Source organism: Zalophus californianus, chromosome 6, assembly GCF_009762305.2.
Source record: "Zalophus californianus isolate mZalCal1 chromosome 6, mZalCal1.pri.v2, whole genome shotgun sequence".
NCBI classification, from domain to species: Eukaryota; Metazoa; Chordata; class Mammalia; order Carnivora; family Otariidae; genus Zalophus; species Zalophus californianus.
In genome coordinates, this window is record NC_045600.1 from 48,536,759 (window position 1) to 48,561,690 (window position 24,932).

Here is a 24,932-nt window from a genome sequence, read left to right on the forward strand (position 1 = left end):
TAGAAGCAGAATAGGAGCGCCTGGGTGGCTCAGTCGTTGGGCGTCTGCCTTCGGCTCAGGTCATGATTCCGGGATCCTGGGATCGAGTCCCCTGCCCGGCTCCCTGCTGAGGGGGAAGCCTGCTTCTCCCTCTCCCACTCCCCCTGCTTGGGTTCCCTCTCTCGCTGTGTCTCTCTCTGTCAAATAAATAAATAAAATCTTAAAAAAAAAAAAAAGAAGCAGAATACATTCCTAACTCATTCTGAGACCAGCATTACCCGCCTGAGTGCCACGGGGGGCTACTCCAAGAACAGTGTGCAGCCGGGACCCGCCTCCCTCCCCCGCAGAGGTGGGGGCGGGGGTAAGAAGTGTGACTTCCCATAGCATGTGTGTCCTGCGTCCCGAAGGCGGTTTTGCTTCGGAAACCCGCTCCTTCCCAGGCCGAGGCGCGTCATCGCTCACCAGGGCTCCCAGGCACCTGGAGCCGCGGCGGCCTCGCCTCCTCCCGGCCCCAGAGTGACTGGTGCAGCCCACGGCCCCTCCCCAAGGAACAGAGCAGAGGATGCAGCGAAGAGGCTGGCCCTCGTACCCCAGCTACCCCGCAGTAGCGTTAAGGGCCCCCCTCGCTCGCGAGCCGCGCGCCCGCATCAGCAGCATCCATCCTGTCCGACATAACCGCGCCATGGAGACAACTATAGCACAATTATTGTAACAATACTTGTCCATAGATTGGCTTGCTCCTTTCTGTAATGAGGAGATTCGGCATTTTAAGGGGCTGTACACAGTATTACTGTAGCTAATGCTAATGGTTAACCTTATGGAATTAATTCATATTTTTCTATGGTTTTTACCTGACACTGTCTCCGGTCATGGGGTTGTTGTGCTGTGCTTGCTTGCTTTCCTCCTTTCTCTTTCTTTTTTTTTTTTTTTGGCTTTGTTTTGGTTTGTGTTCTTCGGTCAATGTGTAGGCTTTGCACTCGTTTGGATAAAGAAACAGATCAGAAATAACTAACTGCTCTCTCCTCAAGATTGTCTTGAGACTTTGTGGAGAAATTTCAAAAAACTGAGGGGGGAGGAAGACATCCAATACCATTCACTAAAAAAAAAGTCATCAATAAAACTCCTTCCCCCCCAAAAAAAAACAACAAAGACATCACAAGAAAAGAAAATGACAGGCCAATATTGGCCAATATTGAACACAGATGCAAAAATCCTCACCAAAATATTGGTAAATCAAATTCAAAAAATTGAAAAAGAACTATACACCATGATCAAGTAAGACTTACCCCAGTATGTAAGGCTGTGCCAAATTCAATAAGCTAAAGAAAAATCAAATGATATCAATAGAAGCAGAAAAAATATTTAACACCTATTCAGGATACAAACTCTTAGCAAGGGGCGGCTGAGTGGCTCAGTGGGTTGGGCGTCTGCCTCTCGGTTTCCGCGTGGGTCACGGGTTCCGTGCTGTGGGGGGGGGGGGTCTGCTTGTCCCTCTCCCTCTACTCCACCCCCACTCATGCTCTCCTCTCTCTCTCAAATAAATAAAATCTTTAAAGAAAAATCTCAGCAAACTAGGAATAGAGAGGAACTTCCTCAACTTGATAAAGAACATCTACAAAAACCTAGAGTTCACATCACACTTGGTGGTGAGAAACTCAAAGCGTTCCTACTAAGATCAGGAACAAGGAAAGGATGTCTTCTCTCACAACTACTTTCCAACATCATACTGGATTGTCCTCACTAGTAATTATCTATGTACACAATCCTAAAAAATTATTCTGGTACATCCAAAACAATGGAATATTATTCAGTGCTGTTTTCAAGCCCTGAAAACATACAAACTTAAATGCTTATCGCTACTGAAATATACCAACTTGGAAAGGCTACATACTGTATGATTCTAACTATATGACATATGGAAAAGGCAAAACTGTGGAGTAAAAAGATCAGTAGCTGCCAGGGGTTAGTGGGGAGGGAGAAATGAATGAACAGAGCATAGAGGACTTTTAGGAAAGTGAAATGATTTTATATGCTACTATAATGGTAGATACATGTTGTTACACATCTGTTTAAACCCATTGAATATATACCACCAAGAGTGAACCCTAATGTATACTTTGGACTTCGGGTGCGTCTTAGCTTGGCTGGTATAACAAAATACCACAGACTGGATGGTTTGAACAACAGACATTTATTTCTCCCAGTTCTAGAGACTAGGAAGTCCAAGATCAAGGTGCTAGTATATTTGATTCTGGGTGGGGGCTGGCTTTCCGATGGCTGCCTTCCCATTGCATCCTCACCTGGCAGGAGCCAGCGAGTGAGCTCTGGTCTCTGCCTCTTCTTAGGACAATAATCCCATCATGGGCTCATCACCTCATGACCTCACAAACCTAATCACCTCCCGAAAACCCCACCTCCAAATACTACTACTTTGATTGAGGATCAGAGTTTCAATATATGAATTTGGGGGGAACACAAACATTCAGTCTGTAACAGGGTGATAGTGTTCTTGCTGTTCCACGTGCTGGACTGTGTGATAACCTCATCAAACTGGAAATTCCAATATAATCACATTAATCTGGGCGCACAAACACACAGACACACACACACAAGGTGGGCAGGGAGCATTATATGTTTTTTAAAATTGCTTCTTTTCTTTTGAAATGCTCTGATGTCAACAAATTTTAACTTGTCAGATAGTATATACTATCCTGAAAATTATTCTTCTTAGGTTTGTATTATTTCTCTCTCACACACACATACAATATAAATAAAGCATTACCTTGTGCCTAGACAGAAGGCACGAAGTTCTAAAGAATACTTTTACGCTTCTATTCAAAGGCTAATCATTTTAAAGGTGTGTGTGCAAAGATACTATTTGGAAAAAAATGTATGTGTTATTGAGTATATCATACTAAAGATGATAATACACAAAAGAATTCTTCCTGACAATGGGAAGAATATCCTGAGAATATCCGTAATATATATGGCCGGAAATCTTCCTTGAGAACCAGATTGGAAACCTATTCTGTGAACCATCTGGAAAAAAGACTATCAACCCCTGTAGAGTCGTTTTTCAAACAGGGAGCCTGTGAGGGGAGCTCAGAGCAGAAGTTACAAGGTGTGGCTGTCTTGGGCTCCTCCACGCTGAGCTCAGCAGCACAAAAGTGGATAGTAAACCATCAGCTAGCTGGTGAGAAGTGAGGAATTAATACTGCTAAAACGGACTTTGCAGGCTCCCACAATCTCTACTACCAGCAGAGAAGCCAAGTCTGGTTTAAGCCAACTTTTGGAGCTTGAAGGTAAAGATCAGAATTTCCTGCCCCTCCTACAATGGGGCTCCTACGTCAGGACCTACAAGTTCTTGAAGCAGCACAGTATATTAAGTCAAAAGTTTTGTGTGCCACAGTTAATAGATTTCTGTTGAAGCCTAAATGATCATGTATTTTGAGGGGGCTAATCCAACTTTTAACATTCTAAGTAAACCATTTCAAACCAGAAGTGCTTTTCTAAGAGGCTACAGAAGGCATCTGCATAATCTAGAATTTAAATTCACAGGATCCACATTTTAAAAGATGTTCATTCCATTCACTGTCATCTATCACTATCCAAAAGGTTTTGATATTTTTCCCCTTAAAAATGCTGATAACAGAAGTTCATGTAATAATTACTTCTACGATGTACATTACCTGTGAGATTCATTTTCTAAATCTGTTATTCAGCCTAAAAATAGTAAAAAAAAAAAAAAGAAAGAAAGAAAAGAAAACTTACACTGAAATATTGTTTGCACAATCAACTCTAATGACTGGTTCACACTAACAAAACTAAGAAAATAGTAAATCTATATAGTTCGTATAATAAAATGTAAGCACAAAGTATTTCAATACATAAATAGAAGCTTTACACATCTAAAATACAGTATATGTATATATATAAAATATATCTGTAAAATTCAATGAGCTACTATAATTATTATAAATTACATGTCTATTTCAATATAGAAATATATTCTCTCTAACATTTTAAATTTTAGAGATAGCTTGAATGGTGATATTATGGAGAATAATTTCATATACTGAGCTTTTTAATAAATCACTGTTATTAGTAATTCAATGGAAGTGTATAACTGATAATATGAGTAATTTTTTAATTATGGCAAAAGTACCAGTTGAAGGAATATAAAGATAAATACAGTGTGCCGTTTCTGTAGGGCAGTTAATACTGACAATCAGTGGGAAGAGAACATACTTCCAATATCGTGGGTCTTGAGGACCAGCTCTGTAGAGTGGTGTGGGCCGAAGAACAGGGTTTCTATACAGGTAAATTACTAGGTTACCATCCCATTTCATTACTTACAAAAACTACTTTAGGAGCATTCTTCCAAGGCAAAAATATATTTTAACGTGTCTGAAAAGTTAATACATCTACTGCTTCTCAATATTTCAAAGTCTGTATGGTTAAGTAAACCTCCACTTTAGACACTTTAAAACATGGTCTTTATAAATTTGGACAAACTAACAACTTAGGGGTAATGGAAAGACAATTGAAGACATTTATTCCGCTACTCAAATAAAGGTGAGGAAAGTTATGATGAGGCTTAATGAGAGACTTTGCTAGGTAAGCACTGAAGGGCAGGAGGCCAGTACTAAACACATACCAGTGTTTGCCCATTTTATCATTTTGCCCAGCTGGATCAATTATTCAAGGAGAAGTTTTTAAATAACTGGGTTATTTAATGAGAAGCTGTAGATAATTTCAAAGTGGCCTGAGAAAATCCATTCTTTCCGAAAGTTGATGTATAGTGTTTTTATCTATCTATTATGATGTTGGGGGATTTCTACAGTCCTTGGGTTAATCTCTCAGTCTCCTGAAATTCATATAAACTTCCCAGTAAAGAGTGTACAGTGAGTTAAAAATATCTTACAATTGTACTTACTTTCAGAAAGTATATTTCTTCCTGCAGCTTACTAGGAAATTAGTTTACAAATATAAATTAATCTTCTGTTAACATCTTATTCCCATATATTCCATGACATACAATCACTGTAACATAGCATTTTTGTTTCCAATGTTATCTTCTAAATAAAGCCTCCAATTTGGGGAGGGGGAATACACAGTCTGATTAAAATGTTTACACATATTAAATATACAGAGTATATAACAATTTAATTGCTAGTGATCCACTGATACTTATTTTCTGTTTCTTCTTTTTGGGCTCTTTGTTCTTCTCGGTGATTAGCTGCAGTCCAAAATGTTATTTTTTTCAGTACTTGTTGCAGAAGTTTAGGAGGTAATAAAGATATCTGACTTTCTAAAATTATGGCATTTTTGCCAATACAGTCAAGGCATGACCTGTAAATAAAACATAACAGAATTATCAGTTTTTGAACCTTAAGTTATAAAATATTTATACATGTAAGTATTATAAAATTTTTACATGATAATGTATTTCCTCTGTACTGTTTGGAACATGATAGGATGTATGTCCTTCCCAGGGCACCACAGTAATCACATATCTTTATAGCATAGAGGCCATATCTGGCCAAAATCCAATGGAAACAGCAATCACAACTTACCATGCACCACGCATAATGTTATTTAAGCAGAAAAGATTCAGACTTAATTTCAAAGCAGGTTAGTCTATAGCAGATCGTTTTTCGTTTACCCTTCCAGTCCACTAACCACTTAATCTTCTCTGAGAACTATCTTTTTCTTCCATCACCCCAAGAGGAAGGATCTAACCTCCGTTTTTATGCCACAGGACCCATCCTCCCCACGCGGGCGCCGTAACTCACTGCACTGGCACACCTGACTTACACCAACCCAGAGAGCAGGTCTGGGGAGACGAGTGAGTGGAACAGCAATATAGGAAGAGCCCATGAGAGACCACCTGAGGTCTTCCCCTTCCGGGGCCCTCATGTTCACTCTGTCCCCTTTGGTTCTCCTAGAGAGTGTGTCCGTCTAAATACAGTTCCCTCCTTATCTGAAGCTACGCTGAAGAGGCTTTTGTATTTTAAAACCAAAGAAACTTGATTGAGAACTATCAAGGAAGCCTCTATTTCAACAGATAAACTTTAAATCAAAAAGGTAAGTAAATCTTTTTTAAAAGTTTTAAAGATAGATTCATTTGATTCTGCTGTAGTTAACCTCGGCTGGCACGAGCCTTTATAAGGACTTACACTCTAGATATTTATATCTCCTTCTATGCTTTCACGAAGCCTTTTCTCTCTACTCTGTGAAAACTCTAAGTAAGGAGAGTGAAAATGTTCTACACAGATACAGGAGAAGCACAAGCAAACAACATGAATCTTATGCCTGAGGTAAACTTAACTCTGCTGCTCTGATAACACAAGGGCTCCTGAACCCAGTCCTCGTCCATGAGGCAAGGCAGCCATGAGTCAGATGAGGAGATGCACTCCGTCATTATTATTCATTCACTGATTCAACAAATATTTATTTGCGTACACTACTTAGGAGGAGGAAACCCAATTTTGAGAAAATCCCCATTTCAACTTTTAAAAAATAGATTTGAGAGAGAGAGAGAATGAGGGGGATGGTGGGGCAAAGAGCAGAGAGAGAGAGAGGGAGAAGCAGGTTCCCTGCTGAGCAGGGAGCCCTGGGGGGGAGCAGGCTCGATCCCAGGACTCTGGGATCATGACCTGAGTGGAAGGCAGACGCTTAACCAACTGAGCCACCCAGGCGCCCCCCCACTATTTCAACTTTCAAGGAGGTTACAATTTAGTGAAGATAAATAATGCTGTGACTGAGATAACAGAAAATTTCCATGACAGGTACAGGGTTCTAGGGAAGAAGAGCCAAGACAACTGCAGCAAGGGAAACTTCCAGATGGGATGTCCAAGCTGAGACCTTGAGGATTCAACAAATCCCCATCCTCTCTCATAGACTAAATAAAAGTAGTCTATGAGAGAGGAACCACCACTGCAAAGCCCTAGAAATGAGAAATTAAAATTTATTACAGCAACTGCAATTGAGAGGTTCAAATATAGTTCTGGCAGTTTGTCCAAGGGCAGTGGGAGCCACTGACTCATCACAGTATAAAATGTGCATATGCCCTGATCCACCAACATCCCTTCTAGGAATTTCCTCCTGAGAAGATATGCAAGCTTTCCAAAAGCATATACAAGAATATTATACATGTAATTTTTTATAATGGTCCAAATTGTAGATATCCTAAATATATATTAATAGACTAGTAAGTAAATTATACTTCCATGAAATAGAATACTGTACAGTCATTACAAACATAAATATAGATCTATAAGTCACTGAATTATTATATATCTATATGAAATATATCCACAATATGAGTTCCAAAAGCAGATTATAAACAGGATGCATAATCTGACCCTTTACACACACACACACACACACCTATGTCTACTGCTCTCGCTAAGGGTCCAATGACCTCTTGGCATGGTTAAATCCACCACATTTTTCATTTTAAAGTGTGTGAGGATAGACATCAAACTCTTAAAAATGATCATTATAGATGACGGCTCATTTTTTTTACCATATATTTTTCATGTTGTATGAATTTTCTTGTTAAATACATCTTATTTTTATCAGAATAAATAATTGAGGTATTTCTTTTTAAAACTATGTATGCAACCCAATGTATGACGAGCATAAGCCCACAAATACATCAGACCATGTAAGTTCTTTGAGATGAGGACCCACATCCTATTCATCTTTTGTTTTTTCCCAGTGTCTCAACACCGGAAGTGCTAATGTCTTCTGACTGAAAATTTAAAATAAAAAGATGGCTCTGGCTACACTGTGGACTGCGGGGTGTGGCCGATATACCTCACACAGTAATACCACTAAATTCCTGCCAAATTCAAGGTTGAGTTTTATATCCAAGGTTTTTTTAAAAAAAGATTTTTTTTAAAGTGATCTCTACACCCAAGGTGGGGCTCAAACTCACAACCCTGACCTGAGGAGTCGCATGCTCCACCGACTGAGCCAGCCAGGCGCCCCTTTTATATTCAAGTTTCGATGCATCGGAATAGGCTCAGCATGGGAACGGCGTATAGGCACTCAGGGCAGCACAGTACTAGGGGCTAAGGGTGCCACCAAGGATTCTGACGGAGGGCCCGCCTCCGTCCCAACCTCAAACACAAGCCCATCCACTCGGTCCTATCGGTTTCCCTCATTTCTCTGCTGGGGCATCTTCCCCATCGCTGTTCAGGCGCCCATCCAAACCCCGTGCTTTCTGGAACCCCAGTCGTGTCCGCAAACACTCCGCCCCGCGGGCTCCCGGCCCCCGCTCCAACTGCTCTCTTGCACGCCGCTCTGTGCAGCCTTCTAGAGAGGCCAGCAGCCCGCCCGCGTCTCCGCGAACCCCGACCCGCGCCGCGGCTCTCGCTCCTCCTGCGGCCCCCGGGCGGCGTCACTTCGCCTCGGGGGTCGCCGCTGTTAACGGCTCCTTCTCCCCCGGTCCTTGCCGACTTCGTGTGGAAAACCTGTTGTAGTCTTTACAGCCTCACTCAGGACCGCCTCGGAAACCTTCCCCTTCCAGCTCTGCCCCTGCCGCACAGCCCTGGGTGCGGTTCATCCGCGCCCTCCCTTGCTCCCCGCGCTCGGCCCGGTTCTCCGCACACCACGGTCCCTCCGGCTTAGCTTCCTTTCCTACCCTGCCCGGTCCGTCCGCACTTCACTCTGTTGCCAGCAACTTTACTCCCCTTCCCCGCCGTGCCTCGGCGAGCCGTCCCGGCTAAAGTCTGGGGGTGGGGGGGAGGGGGGACACAGACCCTCGGCACCGTGTCCGTCCCGCGCGGGCCACCTGGCAGCTTCGTGCCGCTGGAGCAGAGCGCGCTTCGGCAGCCGGGCCGTCCCTGCCGGTTCTCTTCCCACCTCCGCCTCAGCCGGGCCCCCGAGGGCTCGGCCGTGTTCCCGGGGCCCCCGTCCGGGCCTTCACGAAGCCGCTGCGGCCGCGGTTCCCAGTCTCCCCCTCCCACCCGTAAGTTCGGATCCTCACCTCTTCTCCTTTAACCCGACGACCTCACTCACAAGGAAAACCTCGTCAGCGCCCTGTCCCCCACCGTCCAGCCAACAGAGTCCTCTGCCTTCACAGGCCTACTTCCCTCATTATTTTACAGTATTCTTCTTTCTCCTCAACAACTAATTCAATTACCTGTTGACTAAAATCCACCTTCTCCAGACCCTGCTCTGACAATTTTTCCTTCATTATCTTGCGTCCGCCTCTCAGCATATAAACAAATACAGTCACCTTTCAACAGCGAGAGGGTTAGGGGCACCCAGGCCCCACGCAGTAGAAAATCCACACATAACTTTTGACTCCCCCCGAACTTAATCGCTAATAGCCTACTGTTGACTGGAAATCTTATGGATAACACAGTTAATACACATTTTGTATGTTATATATTATATACTGTATTCTTACAATAAAGTAAACTGGAAAAAAGAAATGTTATTAAGAAAATCCTAGGGAAGGGGCGCCTGGGTGGCTCAGTCGGTTAAGCGTCTGCCTTCGGCTCAGGTCATGATCCCAGGGTCCTGGGATGGAGTCCCACATCTGCTCCCTGCTCGGTGGGGAGCCTGCTTCTCCCTGTCTCCCTCTGGCCTTTCCCACCACTCATTCTCTCTCTCAAATAAATAAATAAAATATTAAAAGAAAGAAAGAAAATCCTAGGGAAGAGAAAATACACTTATAGTGCTGTGCGGATTTATTGGAAAAAAACCTGTATATAAGTGAACCTGTGTGGTTCAGACCCGTGCTGCTCAACCCTTCCTGTGGGCCTTGGAGAAATGATCCTTGTGATTACTGCCAAACACCATGGCACATTTCAATCCAGATGTTCTGTGACCTCTTTACAATAAGTAGTCTCTCCGTCTTCGGTTCTTTCCTCCCTCCATTTCGCACTCCCATTATCTCCTGGTTCGCCTTTCACTTCCCTGTTCATTCTCCTGTGCCGCTTTTCCTCTAACTCCTCAGATGTTATGAGTTCTTAGTGCTCAATTGTTGGCTTCATCCTTACTCTCAAAACTCTTCTTGGCAGAGCTAACACATGCCCATTTAGACTCCAATGATTCTTTTTTTTTTTTTAAGATTTTATTTACTTATTTGACAGAGAGAGAGAGAGCACGCGCACAAGTAGGCAGAGCAGCAGGCAGAGGGAGAAGCAGGCTCCCCACTGAGCAGGGAGCCTGATGTGGGACTCAATCCCAGGACTCTGGGATTGTGACCTGAGCTGAAGGCAGACGCTTAACTGACCAAGCCACCCAGGCACCCATGATTTTTTTTAAAAGTAGGCTCCATGCCCCAACATGGGGCTTGAACTATGACCCTGACATCAAGACCTGAGCTGACATCAAGAGTTGGATGCTTAATCAACTGAGCCACCCAGGAGCCCCTATGCTCCAATGATTCTTTATGTCTAGCCCAGACACCTCTCCATATATTTAACTAGTTAATAAATAGCTCCATTAAAGATACCATGAGTACTTCAAGCTCAAAAGGCTCCAAACCAAATTCATCTTTCTACGCTATCCCACCTTCAAACTCACTTCCTTCTTCACGGACTATCTATTATTAATTCTTCCCTCTTCTTTTCCTACCAAGCCCATTCTACCTCCATCCCTTCTCCAGCTCCATGGCCACTTTCAAGGTCAGCCCCACACTTTGTGCTTGATCACTGCAAGACTCTATTACTCTATTACTTTCCTTACACAGTCACATATCCCTCCAATCTCTTATCCACATTGTTCTCAAAGGAGCTTTCTAACTTGTAATATGATCATCTCATTCTTCTGCTCCAAATTTTTCAATGCTTCTTGATCTCCCACAAGATAATGTAAACTCATCTGCATGAAACACAAAGGCTCTAGATGATATATGGTTTCTGATTTCTTGTCCAACTCCCCACCTCATGCTTGCGTCTAGGAACACTCAAGAATTCAGTTTCCAAAACATACCATACTTGTATATCTTGTACTAACACCCATGCACTGCTTGTTCATAGCAAATTGTCTCAAATTCTTCTTCTTCTGCAAATACTCCTCTACCCTCACCATCTTAACCACATGGGTAGAGGGTCTTCTTTGCCAATAGTCTCATTAACTTTGTATATGCTTCTCCTAAAGCGATTTTATTTTTCTTTTATAGTTGTTGAAAGCCTGCCTTCTATATTACTAGCAATTTAAGGGAAAGAGCATGACTTTTCACTTCATAGCATAGTGCCTTCTCACGGTAGGCACTCAAATACTATATTTTTTGATCCCTGCATATAAGGAACTTGCAATCTACTTAGGGAAAGGAGTTATGTTCACAGCAAAAGTTAAGTAACAATACAAGACAGTTTAATCGTGACATCAGCAATTTCCAAACTCTGCCTGCACATTAGAATTATGTAGGGGTCTTCCAAAAATTCCTAAGTTCAGGCCACACGCCAGACCAATTAAATCATAACATGTGGGAGTGGAACGCAGGCATCAATACTTTTTGAAGTTCCCTATGAGATTCTAACATGAAGTAACAGAAGGAACCATTGTAGTAACAGAAGGCACAGTTAAGACATTAGGATGGTCCAGTGTGAGCTGGTCCAGTGGTTTTCGAATGGTTCAAGTTGTAGAATGTTTGGATGTTACAGACCACTCCTTGACATCTAGCATGTCAGCTTCTCTCTCACATGCCTTCACCCGTTATTTCCCCTGGATAAAAAAAACCACACTTGGGGGGGACCTGGGTGACTCAGTCAGTTAAGTGTCTGCCTTCTGCTCAGGTCATGATCTCGGGGTCCTGGGATCAAGTCCCCGCACCGGGTTCCCTGCTCAGCGGGGAGTCTGCTTCTCCCTCTCCCTCCTCCTACTCGTACGCGCTCTCTCTCTCTCTTTCTCTCTCACTCACTCTCTCTCTCAAATTAATAAATAAAATCTTAAAAAAAAAAACACACTTGGTCATTGGGCAACTTCTACTTCACTCAGATCCTTCCTCCTGACCCTCATAGGCAGAAACAGGGATTTTTTTTCCACAATCTTCCAACTAAACCTTGTATATACTCCTTTTAAAGTAAGAGTGTATGAGCTAAGACACTATAAGGCATGCCACCAATTTAATAACAGCTTTGGTGTTAAAAAAAAAAAGAAATTCTACTAAATTAAATGCATATATATGTGTGTCTATTATTGGACACACACTGATTTCAGAAAAGTTAAAATATGAAATATTTCAGGCTTAGAATCAAGGAAATACAGTATGTTTAATATTCCCATATGAACTAAATGCAATTTTATGCACAAAATAAAAATATGATTGTACTGTATATTTTAATTTTTAAAAATCACATTTGTGTATGGTTCACTATTACAAATCTGATTATACTTTTAGGAAGATGAAAACATTTTCTTAAATTCAAGTCATAAACTCCTTGAAAAATTATCACACTTCCCAAAAAGGAAGATGAAAGAAATTATATCTTAATAGCATATACATACCATAGCTTAATAGCATATATATGTATATAGCTATATATATATAATAAATAGTATATATATGCAATATATGTATTTGCTATTAAGATATGTTAATTTCTTTCATCTTCCTTTGTATATATGTATATATGTATATAACATATATATACATAAAATGAATTTACTTACCTGAGTAGTGAATAAGGCTGTGTTTGAAAGATCAATAAATCATTACAGTGGCCCTAATCAACATAAAAAAAGAATTATCAAGGTGTTTAAAAGAATAAAAATGCATTAATAATTTAATATTTTTATTTTGTAAATGTAAAAGAGGTTATGTACAGCAGCAAATAAATCTCTCTCCCTCTAGTTATTCACAAACACACACACACCATACATATACAGACACACACCTGCTAGCCACACAAACTGTGGGTACATCGCTACCATTTCTCAGTGACCAAGTTTTTACCTAACAACAACCTACACAATTGCAAATTTAAAACTCAGATACATGTTTTTCTCTTAGAACAGTGAGTTCAAAATCAGAAAAGTAGTGATTTTCAAGCTTTTTTGTTTTTGAGCAGAACTTTCCTCTTCCAAATGATTCTTACTTTAGAATCTCTTTATCTTGTCTCTTTTCCAAATGGTCCCAGGATGCCCTGGGAATTCTTCATTTGGAAAGCTCAGATCCAGAAGATTTTTTGAATAATGATTCTCTCATCTAAAAGTTAATGTGGAAGAATCAGCAGAAAAATGTCCCTAATCCTTTCAAATAAGTCTTTAAAATTTCATAACTTATGATCATGATTTTAATCAGGATTCCTATTTTAATGATAAACTCTATCCTACCAATTTCTAGCGCCAAGAAAAAGAAGATAAACCACAAAATTTGCTTTTTAATTAAATGCAAAATCGTGGTTTTAATCTTTTGTTGAAGCACTGAATTCTCAGCCAAAGAAAGTTCTAAAACTTTCAATGTACGTAACGTTTAAATTGGAGGCTTCCAAACTATAAAGTAAACCAAATCCCCTGGAGAGAAGCCAGCTCATTTCAGGTTTCGCCACTTGGCAAGCACAACTCTGGAGATAACTATGTCTGAAAAGACGTCAGGGAGAGAACTGGCCCCAATGTGGCTGGATTCTGGCTGATGCCTCCTGTCCCTGCCAGCTCAGAGTTCTGCTGTTCCCAAACGTCCTCCACAAACCAGAGCAACCAATCCTGAGCTCCTGTCCCATCACAACACAGTAGGAGCGTGGCCACCTTGCTCTGAATTTCCCAAGGTGCAAGGAGTGAAAGAACAATACTCTCCAAATGCTACTCATTTATTTCTTTGACCTTAGTTTTATCAAATTTTAAAACTGGAATGCTTTAATCTTAAATATAAAATGGGTAAAGCAGTGGCAAAAGACACATAAAGTAAAAAGAAAATACACTTTAAAATTTCAAGCTACTTTCCTCTTGATGGGAGAAGCTAGCATTGGTGTTCTAGTTATTAAGTGAGGTAGCAAATTTCATGAGTATTTATTACTATATTTAGTAGTTTATATATGCATTATATATATTCTTATAAAATATCAATTATAACTTGCTAATATTTTAATTTAATACAATTATGAACACCCATACTATGGTGAGACTCAAAGAGAAAAGGAAGAGTCATCCTTTAAAAGCTTTTCTTAATAATTTGACTAATGAGGTTAATAGACCTAGTTTGATTTGTAAACTCAAAATACCCTGAAATACTTCACAAAAGCCACTCATTCTGAAGATTAATCACACTACAGAGTAACATTTCATATTCTTCCATATTTTGCAATGTGGGACTATCAACAATTTTAGTTTGAATAATAAAACTACTCAGAGGAAATATTTAGATATGAAATTTTCTTACTGTATCCAAGGAAAGTAAATCATCTTTGCTCCCACCAAATACCATTATTTCATTTTCTTTCCCCAAACAGGCTGTATGCCATAACCTATAATTGAAAATTATAAGCAGAGTAAAATACTATGAAAAAAGAAACTGTATGTGACATATAAGTCAATTTTAAACTGCACACTTCACATTTAATCTATTTCAAAATGGGCATGATTGAACTTGAACCTTTGGCATATCCTAAAAAAGATTTTGAAGATTCCTCTAGAATCACTAAAACATTAGCTTCTCATTAAATCACGTCAATGAAGGAGATGACCCCTAATAACTTTTTTCTACTATACCCCCCCAACCTTTTTCTGCCTTTTTATCTCATAGACATTATCACTGAAATAAAATTAATTAAAAAGGAACTAATCATCCTATTGCTGAACTGGACCTTTTCCCCAATTTTCTTATTACTATCTGCCACATTACTGTTTTGAACATTTTCAACTTTTCTTTCCTGTTCTCTGTTTCCCATCATCTGACAAACCCAACTTGGCCATCCCTTCACATTTACACTGTCACACTACTTATCACTCTGGGCACAGAATATCAGACTTGTTCCTCATTTTTTTGTCTCTAGTCTCTCTCGACTACATTTAAGCTGATAACATTTTTCAAATGTTTTTAACCATGGATATGTCCTGGTCAGGAAGCAACTGTGCCATCTTTCTTAGCTCATATGCACGATCAACAATTATTTTTTTCCCCATAATTCTTAATTCTTGCCCCCCCCCCCCGCCCCACAATGAACCCTCTACTCTGGCCAAGTTCATTTATTTGTGTCCCCTAAGAGAATCTATCTGTAGGCTTTTGTTCACCCTGTTTCTTATGCTTAAGATAATAAATCATTCTTTCAGGGCTTTAAAGACAGGTTCAAAATCCCCAGGAAGTATCCAAATACCTAAACAAACTGGCTCTGTTGCCCTCCCTGGTTAGCACTTTTGAACATTTATGTGCTCATTTTATAATCTTCTGACTTACATTTGAAGATAAACTGCTCTATATACTACTTTAATTATTTGCTGTGTGGATCTTCTAAAGGTCCAAACATGAGGTCCTTAGATAAAACTTGCCAGTGGTGTGCTGGAAGTGGCTTACCGGCTCAGTGAAACCAGTTCTGCCTGTCTCTATCCAAATCCATGTTCAGTGCCATCATGGAGGGAGCTTGAAATTGGCCATGGTAAAAACCAGCAAATGCTACAAATTTGGGGCTTTTCATTTTGTTTTTCCTGGAAAGCAGTTGTTAACCCTTTCCCAGCACACCACTGCAACGTGGGAAATCTGATTTTATGCTTCTCCTTAAAAAGGCCTAAATATGGTGTTCTGCATCCAGTGGGTGCTCAAAAACTCTAATTAACAAAAGCAAATACAAAAAACCACCATAATTTACTCAATTATTAAATAAATTGTTTCATAAGAGCATCTAATGTTCTTTTGGAAATGGTCTGATAGCTTACAGTCATCTCCAATTTCACCTTACTTACAAAGCATAATCTTATGTTTGGTAAAATTCAATATTTCTGGGAGCTCTAACTCTCAGGACAAAAACATACATGTAAAGTTCTCAATTTTAGAAGGTAAATCAAGAATTTTACAAAGTCATTGCTTTGACTCTGAGAGAATTTTGATGACTTCCTTAATAGACCAAATTGCTGAAGCAACAGATACCCCAATTACACATTATCACTTATTTTATTACCACATAACTTGTTTTTAGTACATTTATCCTTTTCACTTAACTCCCACAACTGCAAACAGTAGGATTATGCACAACTGGTTACATCAAGTACTTTCCTCAAACGATCACTCACACATTCAATGACAGTTGCACTCGGGACCCAGGATAGAACTGAGTCATAAGAGATTTTGTTTAGGAACTACTCTGCCCAATTCTCCAACTTATATGTTAGAACATAAATTGATATAAGTCTTCATCGACACCCAGATTATGGTGTGGGCTTGGGGATGGGGAACTGGATAAAGGAAATGGAATACAAGGAACGTTTAATTTCCGGGAGAGGGGGCCATGTGTAACCTCGGCAACAGTCATGAGATCTGTCAGGAAGTACCTGAGGCTCTGTAAGTCAACACTTTGTTGGACTTCTTTTATAGACCCGTTAAAAAAAGGGTCCTTGCTGACAGCCACTTGTACAGGCAGTTAGATATGGCTAGATAGATGGCCTTTCGACCAAGCCTTGCTCTAACTAAGGTGAGACCTGGAAGAGACAGCACCACCCTACAGAATAGTGGTTTTCAACCAGGGCTGATTTTTGCCCCCAAAAGACGTTTGACAATATCTGAAATATTTTTGATTGTCACAACTCCAGGTGTGGGGGGGGGGAGGGGCAGTACTACCGGCCTCTAGTGGGTGAAGGCCACAGATGCTGCTAAACATCCTCCAGTGCACCAGACACCCCTAGTGACAAAGAATAATTTGGTCCAAAATGTCAATAGTGCTGAGGTCAAGAAACCCTGCTGTAGGATTACAAGAGGAGAATTGGGCCATTTACATTTCAAATTATAACTTGAAACAGTTTGCACAAAATGTATTTAGATGTTAAATGCTCACTCATAAAAAATTAGTACACACACACACACACACACACACACACACACACACACACACACACACGTTCTCCTTACACTGAACTGTACCCCACCTGTGCTCCTCCTCACCTCATACCTGAAGATAGATCTGCCTCTGTCTTATCTGCCTTAGGGAAACTCTGGCCTGGACTTCATCATCGAAGAACACTGGAAAGCCTTTCCTGCCTCGATTTTGTTGACATCTAGCTTGCAACCTGATGTTTTGTCTATAGACTGAGAGTTTATGTCCTCTCACAGCTGCTCTAAACTTATCACCTAAACATTCTAATAAAGCATATTGTTTACATGACACATCAGCTGAATTCAAAGAAATCTCTTTACATAGCTCAGTTCTAACTGATATTATTATTAGTAATAGTTGTGTTGCTCTAATTACTTATTAAGGATTGAATTATAAAATAGGAGCAATTTAAAAATTAAACATATTCTTACTACGACTTTGGTCCAAAATTAATGCATTCGTACAATTAAATGACTGGAAGAGAACTAAGAGCTTCTCCAATCCAAGTCCCTCATTTCATGGGATGAAGAAATTAATGCTCAGTTTCTTTAAGTGACTTTCCCAAAGCCAAAAAGCTAAGTAGTAGCTGAGCAAGGACTAGAACGCTGGGCTCCCATATCTTAATATAAAACTCTTTATATTAAAAAATGCATTTCAAAAGATCCAAATTGCTAAAATAATACATTCCAATGAATTTTTACACATGAAACTATAAGAATCACATATGTAATTATGATAAACTCTAAATGTTTTATACATATTAATATAGCTACAGACACTGAAATATATACACATTTTTTCAGGCTTTTTTCTCAGGTAAGTTACTTAATTGCCACTTTAAATTAAACTTCTGAAATGCATACCAGTAAGTTGACTTCACACTTGTATACATAATCTATAGCAAAAAAAAATTCTGAAATACATGGCATGCAAAAGAGTAAACTCTATTACTAACTGTAATGATTATAATGTGTTGACTCTGAATTTCCTATGAATATATTTTTATTACACTACTGTCTCAAATTAGAAAAAAAAGAATTACAATACTAATGTGGTTTTCTTTGTACAGTTGACCCTTGAACAACGCAGGGGTTGGGGTGCTGATACCCCCCAGCGTCGAAAATCGACATATAATTTTTGGCTCCTCAAAACTTAAGTACTAATAGCCTACCGTTGACCAGAGGCCTTATCAATAGCATAAAGTCAATTAATACATATTTTGTATGTTATATGTATTACGTACTGTATTCTTACAATAAAGTAAGCTAGAGAAAACATTATAAACAAAACAAAACAAATAAATAAAAAGCAAACTCAGACCTACGAATACAGAGAATAAACTGATGATTGACAGAGGAAAAGGGAGTGGGGAGGATGGGCAAAATGGGGGGAGGGGACTGGGAGACACAGGCTTCCAGTTACGGATGCGTAAGTCATGGGAATAAAAGGTACAGCCTACGGAATACAGTCAATGACACTGTAGTAGCATCATATGGTGACAGATGGTGCCTACGATTATGGCGAGCATAGGTTAATGTATAGAGTTGTTAAATCACCGTGTTGTACACCTGAAACTAATGTAACACTGTGCGTCAACTACATTCACATTTTAAAAAAGAAAATGTTATTAAGAAACTCATATGGAAAATACATTTACAGTACTGTGTTTATTAAAAAAAATCCATGTAGGGGCGACTGGGTGGCTCAGTCGTCGGGCGACTGCCTTCGGCTCGGGTTGTGGTCCCAGGGTCCTGGGATCGAGTCCCGCATCGGGCTCCCTGCTCCGCAGGAGGCCGGCTTCTCCCTCTCCCACTCCCCCTGCTTGTGCTCCCTCTCTCACTGTGTCTCTCTCTGTCAAATAAATAAATACAATCTTTAAAAAAACAAAACAAAATCCATGTAGTAAGTGGATCCATGCAATTCAAACTCGTGTTGTTCAAGGATCAATTGTAGTCTAATAATGTATTTTTTCTACAACTTTTACTCTATAATATATGACAAATAATTAACATATGTCTTTTCCAAAAATGCATATTAATGAATACATCAGTTAATTAAAATAACAATCTGCCATCTATTTGATCAACATGAAAGTAATTTTCTCACTAAATTGCAAAAAACCTCTTCCAAAAACAAGTAACTACTAAAGCCATCCCCATTCCTGTCTACTTATCAAAAATATTAACATTATATGATACTTCCAATTTCTTAGCCTTTTCATATTATCAGGGAAGATTATACATTTACCTAATTTACCTATAGTTTACCTAAAAGGGTAACATTTTCAAATATGCAAATATGGATGAAAACAGAATAGGCCATTTCTAACAATCAGACATAATTAAAATGATAATTAAATTACTTAGGTAACATCAAGCTTCTTTGAAAGATATCTTTCTTGATGATTTACAATTTTAATGGCAAACACTACAAAATCAGTGCTATATTTTAATACTCCAGAAATTCTTAACTATTTTACTATTCATTAACTTCTAGACTTACCTGGGTCTTGTTTTAGGTAAGTGTGTAAGTTGTTTCCAACCATTTGTTATGACATTATAAATCCAACCATCACCTGTAATTATGACAGTTCAGAAATTAAGATTAGGTCTTTGGGATAAAATTTAAATTTTTTCCCAAATTTATCTGCTACATTTATGCAACTATCTTTTGTGTGTATGCATATTTTCTCACAAAAATTTTCAGAGATATACAAAAGTAGAGTGACCATGACAATGAACCTTCACATACCCCAGATTCAACAACTATCAAGATTTTGTCACAGGTGCTCCATTTAGCTCTTTTTTGTTATTCTTGTGGCTCAATTGCTCTGAAGCAAATCCTAGATCTCCTGTCATTTTCCCCATATATACTTCAGTAAACATTGCTTTAAAAAATACACGAACCATGAGAGATGATGGACTCTGAAAAACAAACTGAGGGTTCTAGAGGGGAGGGGGTTAGGGGGATCGGTTAGCCTGGTGATGGGTATTGAGGAGGGCACGTTCTGCATGGAGCACTGGGTGTTATGAACAAACAATGAATCATGGAACACTGCACCAAAAACTAATGATGTAATATATGGTGATTAACATAACAATAAAAAAATTTAAAAAAATACAGTGTTTACAGAACCACAGTGCCATCATCTCATTGCCACAATGCCATTATCAGAGTCAACAAAATTAAAATAATTCTTTTTTTAAAAGATTTTATTTATTTATTTGGGAGAGAGAACGAGTGGGGTGAGGGGCAGAGAGAGAAGCAGGTTCTCCACTGAGCAGGGAGCCCAGTGTGGGGCTTGATTCCAGGCCCCTGGGATCATGACCCAAGCCCGAAGGCAGACGCTTAACCAGTTGAGCCACCCAGGAGCCCCAAAATAATTCTTGGTGTCATATAATACCCAGAAGTTAAGCCCAGGAGGACACTGACTGAACTAAGAGTTAGGACATGGAATTCCCCACATGTCAATGACCAAAAACACCAAATAGGATTTCAAAATGTTACAGCTCAAAAAGACATGATATTAAACAACACCTACTGAAACAAATAGATGTTAGTTTTTTATTAGACTCCAAATCTCTTTTAATTAAAAACCTTCAAATTGGAGAAGCATAATCATCTGCAATAACTAAAATCCCCTACTAGAAACTCCTGTTTCTCTAACCAGCTTTTGGAGTTTGTTTGCTGCCTGATTGATGCTCAATAAATTGTTGTTGAAAATAAAAAGTTGTTTCCAGATCCTATATGGAATTGCATAAATGAGGTTTCTTATGAAAACCCCTCTAGTCATGGAAAACTTCTGAGTTAAGAAAACACAAGATATCTAACCTATCAAACTAAGAAGTGGATACTCTTAGTCATTTGTCTATCCTGATACCACAATTTTACTGCTGGGGAAAAAAAAAACCCTATTACAAAACCATAGCCATTGGAATCAGCAGTAACAGGAGTTTAAAGATTCTGGCTAAGCACTTTCCTTTAGAGTTCTGGAACAAAAAGAGAAGCAACTGGCCTTCCCACCTTATATTTCCAGAGCCTTCTGGGGAAGACTGTTCTTCTAATCCCCATTCCAGCCTACAGTGTAAGTATCTGGATCAAAAATCAGGAAGGCACAGAATCACAGAATATTATAGTTGAAAGGGGCTTTAATTCATCTAGGTTCAACCATCACCCTTTCTTTTCTATATACCTAGGAAACAGGAGAACATGGAGAGCCAAAGGTACTAAAGCAAAGGGGTCTTCTAATTCTTTTATATAAGCATACAGCTGGGGATAAAGGTAAGCCAGACAATTAAAAAAGAAAGAAAGACACCTTACATATCAAATACAATTAAGAAAAAAGAATGAGAGAATAATTGTAGGCTAAACTTTAATTGACTTACTTAATGGAATATTGTCTGCACTTAGTCCACCAAATAGAAAAAGTTTATCATCAGCTATTGGTGTTAAAGTATGCCATGACCGATGTTTGGGGTTTTCTCCATTAACAGGAATCCTGTGGCAAGGGAAAAAAAATATAAAAATCTAGTTACTATGTTAGTCAAAATAAAAGGTTTCCGATCATCTCAGATTAAAGTAAAAAACTGCCTTCATGGGGCACCTAGGTGGCTCAGTAGTTAAGCATCTGCCTTCAGCTCAGGTCATGATCTCAGGGTCCTGGGATCGAGCCCTACATCGGGCTCCCTGCTTGGCGGGAAGCCTGCTTCTCCCTCTCCCACTCCCCCTGCTTGTGTTCCCCCTCTCACTGTGTCTCTCTCTGTCAGATAAATAAAATCTTAAAAAAAAAAAGTTTACAAAACAAAAAAAACCTGCCTTCACTACTTTTACAAAAAGCTGATTTTACTATCTCTACCTGCATTAAGATTAAGATTTTAAAAACATTCTGAAATGCTTAGATGAATTGAAACAATCTTTCTGGGGCGCCTGGGTGGCTCAGTCGTTAAGCATCTGCCTTCGGCTCAGGTCATGATCCCAGGGTCCTGGGACCAAGCCCCGCATCGGGCTCCCTGCTCAGCGGGAAGCCTGCTTCTCCCTCTCCCACTCCCCCTGCTTGTGTTCCCTCTCTCGCTGTGTCTCTCTCTGTCAAATAAGTAAATTAAAAATCTTAAAAAATAAATAAATAAGCAATCTTTCCATTTAGTTCTATTCCACCTGGTCACAGAACACAGACTGAAAATTATGAAGTCAATTCCCAGTTAATTCCGGCGCATACTTCATATCATTCTTGTTTAATCCATATAACTTCTTCAGTTTTTCAACATAATTATTTTCATGTCTGTAACTTTTTATTGTTGGCCCATGTTTAATTTTATATTTTCAGCTGATTTCTTCAAGGATATTATGGGGTTTGGGTGTTGTTGCTTTTACTTTGGTTTACTTGCTGTACAACTTCCCAAGCTTCCTTAGCTGAAAATGCTAGCTACTCTAGCTTCAAAATAAAAGTATGCAGGGGCGCCTGGTTGGCTAAGTCAGGTAAGGAGCTGCCTTCAGCTAGGGTCATGATCCAGGGTCCTGGGATTGAGCCCCTGACTGTCAGGCTCCCTGCTCAATGGGGGGGGTCTGCCTCTCCTTCTCCCTCTGCTCCGCCCCCCTCTCATGCTCCGGGTCTCTCTGTCTCTCTCAAATAAATGAATAAAATCTTTTAAATAAATAAATAAATTAATTAATTAAAAAAATAAAAATAAAATAAAAGTAGGCCTGGGTGGCACAGTCAGATAAGTGTCTGTGTTCGGCTCAGGTCATGATTCCAGGGTCCTGGGATTGAGTCCCGCATTGGGCTCCCTGCTCAGCAGGAGGCCTGCTTCTCCCTCTGCCTCTCCCACCAACCCTGCCTTGTGCTCTCTCTCTCTCCTCACTCTCTCTCTCTCAAATAAATAAAATCTAAAAAACAAAACAAAACAAAAAAACAAAGACATCCCAAGAAAAGAAAACGATAGGCCAATATTGCTCATGAACATAGATGCAAAAATCCTCACCAAAATATTAGTAAATCAAATCCAAAAAAATAAAAGAATTATACACCATGACCAAATAAGACTTATTCCCAGTATGCAGGTCTGTTCAACATTCAAAAAGCAGCTAATGGAATCCATCATATCAATAAGCCTAAAGAAAAATCAAATGATCATATCAATAGAAGCAGAAAAATAGAAGCATTGGGTTTCCTGCTTAGCAGGGAGTCTGCTCCTCTCTCTCTCTCTCTTTGTCCCTCCCCACTGCTCGTTCTCTCAAATAAATAAATAAAATCTTAAAAAAAAAGTATGTAAACCATTCCAGTTCCAGGATAAACCTCTAAGGATTCCAAAACAAATACTGTCCTATTCTTAAAAAAATAAAAACCTAAGTACAAAAGTTTAATTTAGGAGGTGAGAAGATACCATTTTCCAGCATTCTGGAATGTTCCAGAATAATGTGGGCCGTTTGTAGAAGATATAATTATTTTTTCCAAAATGGAAATATTTTTATGGTTTGTGCTGACTCTAAGAATCATATTGATTACAAAATGTTCAACAACCACAAAAATTTTTTTTCCACAAAAGTATTTTTAAAAAGGAGAGTTCTCTTATAATCCTGTCCTCCAGCAATAAGAAATTATAATAATTTGGTATCTATCTTTCTAGGTTTTAATGTACATATAAACATATTTATTAAAAAATATAAATGGGATCATATATTCTGTTCTGCAACTTTTTTCATTCAATTAATATGTTGTAGAATATTTCTATAACTTCCTTTGGTAATGGAAGCATAGTAGCCCACTGGGCAAATGTACCATGATTTAAACAATCCCCACTTGTGAACATGAGGACTGACTGCCAGTTCTTGGTTTTCTAATAATGTTGTAAAACAAACGCACACGCGCACACATGTCCAGTTACTGTCTTTGGAGAAATTCTGGGTCAAAGTAGAAATTCCATTTTACGTTTTATTTATTTTTTTGAGATTTTATTTATTTGACACAGAAAGAGAGAGAGAGAGCAAGCACAAGCAGGGGGAGCAGCAGGGAGAGGGAGAAGCAGGCTCCCCGCTGAGCAGCGGGCCCAACACTGCAGGGCTCGATCCCAGGACCCCGGGATCATGACCTGAGCCAAAGGCAGATGCTTACCCAACCAGGTGCCTCTGGCTTGCATACTTTTATTTTATTTTACATTTTAAACATATTAGCCCCCCCCATTTTACATTTTAAACATATTGCCAAACTACCTTCCAGAAAAACTGTACCAATTTATACTCCCGCTAATTGTGTTGTTATAACCTAGCACACACTGGTTATTTGTGATTATTTTTATATATATATATATATATAAAATATATATATATATATTTATATATATATATATAAGATAAATGAAAACTATTATTTTTAGTTCCATTTCTTTGATTGTCTATAAGGTTGAACATCTTTTTTTTTTTAAGATTTTATTTATTTGACAGAGAGAGACACAGTAAGAGAGGGAACACAAGCAGGGGGAGTGGGAGAGGGAGAAGCAGGCTTCCCGACTAAGCAGAGAGCCTGATGTGGGGCTGGATCCCAGGAACCTGGGATCATGACCTGAGCCCACGACAGACGCTGAACGACTGAGCCACCCAGGCGCCCCTGAACATCTTTTTAAAATAATTTTGGGGGGCACCTGGGTGGCTCAGTTGGTTAAGTGTCTGCATTTAGCTGGGGTCATGGTCTCAGAGCCCTGGGATCCAGTCCAACGTCAGGCTCCCTGCTCAGTAGGGAGTCTGCTTCTCCATCTCCCTTTGCCCCTCCCCCTACTCATGCTCTCTCTCTCTTTCTCTCTGTGTGTCTCTCTCTCAAATAAATAAAAGCTTTTAAAAAAGAAAATAATTTTTGCCCATTTGTATTTCTCCTCTGAGTTGCTCATTTATGTTCTTTCTTTGTCCACTCTTCTGTTGGATTATTTGTCTTTTCCTTACTGATTTTCTAAGTTCCTGTGGATTTAAGCCCTGTAAAAA

At 39.5% G+C, this 24,932-nt stretch overlaps 1 protein-coding gene across 3 annotated transcripts in view; it reads right to left on the reverse strand.

The window, feature by feature from the left end:
• Window positions 1-2,022: 2,022 nt before the first annotated feature.
• The window catches only part of KLHDC1 (kelch domain containing 1), a 52,522-nt gene continuing 29,612 nt past the window's right edge, over window positions 2,023-24,932 (reverse strand). For 2 of the 3 annotated variants that reach the window (XM_027572180.2, XM_027572182.2), the window contains 5 exons: window positions 21,350-21,462; window positions 19,467-19,539; window positions 14,324-14,408; window positions 12,619-12,671; window positions 2,023-5,331 (listed from right to left, as the gene is read on the reverse strand). In XM_027572180.2, the coding sequence (XP_027427981.1) occupies window positions 5,145-5,331; window positions 12,619-12,671; window positions 14,324-14,408; window positions 19,467-19,539; window positions 21,350-21,462 (511 nt within the window). In that variant the 3' untranslated portion in view covers window positions 2,023-5,144. The remainder of the gene's footprint in view (window positions 5,332-12,618; window positions 12,672-14,323; window positions 14,409-19,466; window positions 19,540-21,349; window positions 21,463-24,932) is intronic. The other variant, XM_027572181.2, reaches the window with a different exon arrangement.